This window comes from Oncorhynchus tshawytscha, linkage group LG20 (assembly GCF_018296145.1).
Source record: "Oncorhynchus tshawytscha isolate Ot180627B linkage group LG20, Otsh_v2.0, whole genome shotgun sequence".
NCBI lineage: Eukaryota > Metazoa > Chordata > Actinopteri > Salmoniformes > Salmonidae > Oncorhynchus > Oncorhynchus tshawytscha.
In genome coordinates, this window is record NC_056448.1 from 8,337,615 (window position 1) to 8,344,788 (window position 7,174).

Below are 7,174 nucleotides of genomic sequence, written 5' to 3' on the forward strand. Positions count from 1 at the left end.
TCTATTTTTCCTCAGCTCTCCAATATTCTATCATGATACATTAGGCTACTGTAAGGTATTGAGCTGTAGAAATGGACTTTCACTCACATATTTTCACACAACACCTACTTTGATCGTCTTGTGGCAAATATGCTCTTCTACAGACAGTCCTGTTGCTTGAAAACCTTTCGGTAAAAAGCTCAACTGTACAAGATAAGTTATTTTCCTAGATCATCATCCTTGCACTCAGCTGGTCCTGATTCCAAGTGTTCTGACATCAGGACCACCTCAGCTGCGGCACGCTATTGGCTGCGCCACTGCAGCTCCCGTGCGCGCCACAGTAGGGGTTTCAACGCTCTCAGCCAGCGCACCTCATCCTCACTGGCATTGAGATCAGAGCAGAGGAAGGCGAGAGATTCAGTGTGAGAGCTTTTACCTGGAAATGTATGCGTTTTTGCTACATAGTTTGTGACTTTATATTTTCCATTGGGGTAAATTCGTTTTAGCCTAGTCGGACTGATCATAGACCATATTCCCACATTGCGCAGTGGAGATGGTGAGTGTTCCGGACGCAGTTCTTCACGATGGGGAGACTGTAGTCAAGGAGCAAATGGGACCTGAGGACTGCAGCGAGATGGTGATGGAAGCTCGGTGTCGGGCTGGAGATGAGAAGGCTGACCGGTGGCGGTCTCTGGGAATCGTATGGAGAAACGTTATCCTCATGGCCCTTCTGCACATCGGGGCGGTGTATTCCATCCTTGTTATCCCCAGAGCGAAGCCCCTTACCTGGGTCTGGTGTAAGTCTTATCTGCCGGAGATAACTTGCCGTGTGGAGGCTACCACTCATAGCGTGCTTGTGCAACTTCTGGAAATTACCATTGCAGTCGGTCGGTGCAAGCAGATGCCACTGAATACGTGATGAGATGCATGTTATATGTAGCCTACCCGACTCCCAAAGTGTATGCTATTGATGTTAACACATTTATGCGTAAACAAAGGAGATGCCAGCCCTATAAATAATGATTAGTATTGCGCGTGTGAATTGAATTACTCCTTAATGCTTCTGTGAATTTAATTTGACCTAAAAAAAAAGGCATTGTGTTTTTTCAGTATTATAGAGCAGAGTAACCTGTCTTCTTACTCTGTAACCAACTATTTTAGAGAGAGTAATTCCTCTGATTTCATAACTGGAAAGGTATTGTCTTAATAGACGTTTAATTCACGCCAGCTAATATGTAGATTTTTTTAGAGTACATATTTTTTTGCTGTGAGAGCTTTCATTGAGATAATTGAGATGACAATTGAACATCTTGAACAGATTGTTCCTTCAAAATGTAGTGGCGTCAAGTACGCGCCATGTCAGAAACAGCAGGCTTCGTGTTTTATAAGGGTTTCTAAATTAAACCTGTTTAAAGGTTAAGTGAGAAAGTGTATTGATGACCTAAAACATGAATATATGGTCGGTAATATCCGAAACAAATTAAAAAGAATCATTTAAAATCAAGTGTTGTCATCTACCAAATTACCATGTTATAATTATTAGCTACATCATTTTGAGCTATTAAGATATGAATTGAGGGATAACCATAATCTGTTATTTGTTTATTTTCTTGGAAAACTTTGAAGCTGAACCACATCCAGTCACAGTGTGTCCAGCCCTGTATGGACAGTGTCTGTGCCACTCTGGGTGGGTGTTTACCATGCCCCAGTCAGTCATCAGAGTGATCCACTGTTCCTGGAATCAATTCCACAGAGATGTCAGACAGCACAGCTCTCCCAAGTGGAACCCTTTTCATTAGTCTAGTAATTAATAATTTGAACAAGGGGGGGACACACACACACTATTTATAGCTGCACAGCCTCCGGACTATGAGCCCTCATTATTCAAAAGCACCTTTTTTTTGTGAACTGGGTGCCAAACAGGGAGATTTGGATGAGAATAAACTCTCAGCCTGGTATCCACCTGTAACAGTTACTAACCTGCTGCTATCCTGGACCAGGCCTCTCTTGCAAAAGAGATTTCATCTCACTGAGAATAACCCAGATAGATGAATGTCAAATAAAAGAGAGGAATGTGTTTTTTAAAGATGAAACTGTTGTGTGCTCAGGTGTGTAACAGGAGGGTATTCACCTATATGTTTATTCATAAAAAAAAAAAAGACTGTCGTCTCTTCTGGTGTGTTGTTGCAGCCTACATGTGTTTCATCGTGACAGCCCTGGGGGTGACAGCAGGGGCCCATCGGCTGTGGAGCCACCGCTCCTACAGGGCCAAGCTTCCTCTCAGAGTCTTCCTCGCAGCCGCCAACTCCATGGCCTTCCAGGTTAGTTCATGTCCTCCATTCCTCTCTCTCTCCCTCCAAACTGTTGACATCCCCTGAAGATATTTGTTAATTAGTTCAGGTGGGAGTCACTCATTGGAGAACCTTCATAAAGCACAGGGGATAAATATACAACTTCAATGTAGTATCGTATTGCTGGTCTTTATGCCCTTTCAGACACATAAAATACGTCAGAGTTTATGTAGACATTTCTAAAACAGGTAGATATTAATTGTTTAATATCTACTTGTACAAATCAAAAGCTATTTCTTCCGAAGTCTCTCTGAGGCTCTGCTGCGTCATGTCAGCATTACCTCTGAGGAAAGGACCAAAACACAACCCAACAGACAAACTGGCAGCTATAAACCTGAGCTGAGTTTCATCCCTCTGGAACCCATGACCCCATTTGATCTGAGTTTCAGCTTAATGAATCTAATTAAGTGGCTGACCGTTGTGCTCTGTCTCCTCCCAGCACCTGAAATACACTGCTCAAAAAAATAAAGGGAACAGTAAAATAACACATCCTAGATCTGAATGAATGAAATATTCTTATGAAATACTTTTTTCTTTACATAGTTGAATGTGCTGACAACAAAATCACACAAATATTATCAATGGAAATCAAATTTATCAACCCATGGAGGTCTGGATTTGGAGTCACACTCAAACTTAAAGTGGAAAACCACACTACAGGCCGATCCAACTTTGATATAATGTCCTTAAAACAAGTCAAAATGAGGCTCAGTAGTGTGTGTGGCCTTCACGTGCCTGTATGACCTCCCTACAACGCCTGGGCATGCTCCTGATGAGGTGGCGGATGGTCTCCTGAGGGATCTCCTCCCAGACCTGGACTAAAGCATCCGCCAACTCCTGGACAGTCTGTGGTGCAACGTGGCGTTGGTGGATGGAGCGAGACATGATGTCCCAGATGTGCTCAATTGGATTCAGGTCTGGGGAACGGGCGGGCCAGTCCATAGCATCAATGCCTTCCTCTTGCAGGAACTGCTGACACACTCCAGCCACATGAGGTCTAGCATTTTCTTGCATTGGGAGGAACCCAAGGCAAACCTCACCAGCATATGGTCTCACAAGGGGTCTGAGGATCTCATCTCGGTACCTAATGGCAGTCAGGCTACCTCTGGCGAGCACATGGAGAGCTGTGCGGCCCCCCAAAGAAATGCCACCCCACACCATGACTGACCCACCGCCAAACCGGTCATGCTGGAGGATGTTGCAGGCAGCAGAATGTTCTCCACGGCGTCTCCAGACTCTGTCACATGTGCTCAGTGTGAACCTGCTTTCATCTGTGAAGAGCACAGGGCGCCAGTGGCGAATTTGCCAATCTTGGTGTTCTCTGGCAAATGCCAAACGTCCTGCACGGTGTTGGGCTGTAAGCACAACCCCCACCTGTGTACGTCGGGCCCTCATACCACCCTCATGGAGTCTGTTTCTGACCGTTTAAGCAGACACATGCACATTTGTGGCCTGCTGGAGGTCATTTTGCAGGGCTCTGGCAGTGCTCCTCCTGCTCCTCCTTGCACAAAGGCGGAGGTAGCGGTCCTGCTGCTGGGTTGTTGCCCTCCTACGGCCTCCTCCACGTCTCCTGATGTACTGGCCTGTCTCCTGGTAGCGCCTCCATGCTCTGGACACTACGCTGACAGACACAGCAGATCTTCTTGCCACAGCTCGCATTGATGTGCCATCCTGGATGAGCTGCACTACCTGAGCCACTTGTGTGGGTTGTAGACTCCGTCTCATGCTACCACTAGAGTGAAAGCACCGCCAGCATTCAAAAGTGACCAAAACATCAGCCAGGAAGCATAGGAACTGAGAAGTGGTCTGTGGTCACCACCTGCAAAACCACTCCTTTATTGGGGGTGTCTTGCTAATTGCCTATAATTTCCACCTGTTGTCTATTCCATTTGCACAACAGCATGTGACATTTATTGTCAATCAGTGTTGCTTCCTATTTGGACAGTTTGATTTCACAGAAGTGTGATTGACTTGGAGTTGCATTGTGTTGTTTAAGTGTTCCCTTTATTTTTTTGAGCAGTGTATATTACAGCACTGGTTTCTAAAGCAGGGAAACAATGACTGCTGTGGGAAGTCTCCTGGACAGAAAGAATAGTGGTGTCGTCATGATTACCCAGGTGCACTAAGAGACTTTTCTAGAATAGAAAACTGTAGATGATGTCATGTCTCTCTTCCACAAATAAATCATGAATGTCCACCAGAAACTGAATATCCTCTTTATGTAAAACTTACCTGAATGCAGGATTCAAAATGTTCACTTCGCACATTTTCACACATCGTTTTCCTCCTCTCTTCCCCAGAATGACATCTATGAGTGGGCTAGAGACCACCGTGTGCACCACAAGTACTCAGAGACAGATGCAGACCCCCACAATGCAACACGAGGCTTTTTCTTCGCTCACATTGGCTGGCTGTTTGTGCGTAAACACAGCGATGTCATCGAGAAGGGAAGAAAGCTGGACGTCACTGATCTCTTGGCTGACCCCGTGGTCCAGTTCCAGAGAAGGTGGGTCCACTGCCCCATTTCACATGGACCCTTAGCCCTAGCTCTAGCCCCGTTTGATTGACCAGAACACGACACCCTAACTCTGCGCTTGTTTTACTGTAAGTTGAATACATATATCACAAGTTACTCTGAATAAGAGCTAAGATATACTGTCCTCTACTCTTCTCCTCTCGTCACCCCTCCTCTCCTCTCCTCCCTCTCTCCTCTCCTCCTCTCCTCTCTTCCCTCTCACCTCCTCTCCCTTTCTACTATTTCATCCCAGGTATTATAAGACCTCAGTCCTGATCATGTGCTTCCTGGTTCCCACTGTGGTTCCCTGGTACTTTTGGGGTGAGACACTGTGGAACTCCTACTTCCTGGCATCCATCTTGCGTTACACGGTCTCGCTCAACGTCACCTGGCTGGTGAACAGCGCCGCCCACATGTACGGGAACCGGCCGTACGACCAGAACATCAGCCCCCGCGAGAACCGCTGGGTCACCTTCGGAGCCATCGGTGAGTCTGGCTATGACCTGTTATAACATGTTATAACTCCTATACAATGTCTTATACTGTAGTGACCGATAACGTTGCTGTATCTAGGGTCACTCTTCATTACTGCTTTGACTTGTCTGATATCGTATGATTCAGATGAATGGACTGAAATGACTGGAACTGTATGCAAAATAATGCATATAACATTTGTACTTCCACTCCCTACCTATCCCCTATACACATACTCCTAGGTGAGGGTTTCCATAACTTCCACCACACGTTCCCCTTTGACTACTCTACCAGTGAGTTCGGCCTGCGCTTCAACCCCACCACCTGTTTTATCGATCTCATGTGCTGGATGGGCCTGGCCAGCAACCGCAAGAAAGCCTCCGTGGAAACAATACAGTCCAGGAAACTAAGGACAGGGGATGGGAGCTACGGAGCGGTCAACAGCACACAAGATAAAGAAGCATGAGTGGTGGTTCTCACTGAACCAAGTCGTGGTTGAGAAGTCCATGGTGAGACGTCAATATATTCTTAGACCGCCAGCCACTGCATTATGATTTCTCATTTGATTTATTTTTATTTAACCAGAAAGGGCTCATTGAGATTTAAAATCTCATTTTCAAGAGCGTCCTGGCCAAGATAGGCAGCGCCAAGTCATTACAAAAATTACAGACAAACAACATGAAAAACTACAAGTAATCTAGTAAAAACCATAGAATTCACAAGAGTATAACAAAATAAAAAACAGCAAATTAAAAACATTGACAGGTCAGGGAATCAGTCTCAAGGTCATTCATCAGTAATTTAAAAATACCCATCGGGACAAGTTCTTCCAGTTTAAAAGTATTTTGTAAGGCGTTCCAAGACGATGGCGCAGAGTTCATAAAAGCCCTTTTACCAAATTCAGTTCGGACACTTGGAACAGTTAGCAGGATAAAGTCCAGCGAATGAAGAGAGTACCCACCACATTTCTGAACAATAAAAATGCCTAAATAAAAAGGTAGTAAACCCAAAATGGCTTTATAAATAAAAGTATACCAGTGACTGAGCCTACGAGTGACTAGAGAAGGCCAGCCAACCCTGGTATACAAAGTGCAGTAGTGCATAAGGGTTTTGCAGTTTAAAATGAATCTCAAAGTGCCATGGTAAAGGGTGTCAATTGATCTCAAACACTGAGCGGAAGGCATAAATGTAGCTGATACTAGCCTCCTTCTGGCTTCAAAAGAAAAACAGGCCTTATTCCTAAAATAAAATCACAATTTCAGCATCAATTTTTTGTAAGATGTTGAATATGCAATTTAAAAGAGAGGCCGTCATCAATTAAAATTCCAAGATATTTATATGAGGTTACAACCTCAATCTCCTTGCCCTGATAGGTAGTAATAGGTGAAAGGTTCAGAGGTCTATTTCTTGCTTTAGAAAACACCATTAGTTTAGTTTTGTCAGTATTGAGGATAAGCTTCAATTGACACAAGGTATGTTGAACAGTATAAAAAGCAGTTTGCAAGTTCTGGAAAGCTTTTGTAAGAGACGAGGCACAACAGTAAATAACAGTATCATCAGCATAAAAATGAAGTTGCGCATTTTGGACATTTTTTTTCTAAATCATTTATATAAATAGTGAATAAGAGAGTACCAAGTACATAGCCTTGGGGCACACCATTAAAGACAGACAATTTAACAGACATAAGCCCATCAATTTGAGTGCACTGAGTTCTATCAGATAGATGTTGTTGGCAAGCCATGCAACTGTATGCTCTGAAAGACCTACACTCGACAATCTCTGCCTTAGTATAGCATGATCAACTGTACCAAAAGCCTTAGAGAGATCAATAAAAAGTGAGACACAGTGCTGTTT

At 44.3% G+C, this 7,174-nt stretch overlaps 1 protein-coding gene across 1 annotated transcript; it reads left to right on the forward strand.

Annotated features, from left to right (window-relative positions):
- The first annotated feature begins 338 nt into the window (after window positions 1-338).
- LOC112219641 (stearoyl-CoA desaturase 5-like) lies at window positions 339-5,947 on the forward strand. The gene is made up of 5 exons (XM_024381088.2): window positions 339-776; window positions 2,170-2,300; window positions 4,631-4,836; window positions 5,099-5,331; window positions 5,562-5,947. Exons 1-5 carry the CDS (start codon window positions 533-535, stop codon window positions 5,783-5,785), a joined length of 1,038 nt encoding a protein of 345 aa, XP_024236856.2. The 5' UTR covers window positions 339-532; the 3' UTR covers window positions 5,786-5,947.
- The last annotated feature ends 1,227 nt before the right edge of the window (window positions 5,948-7,174 follow it).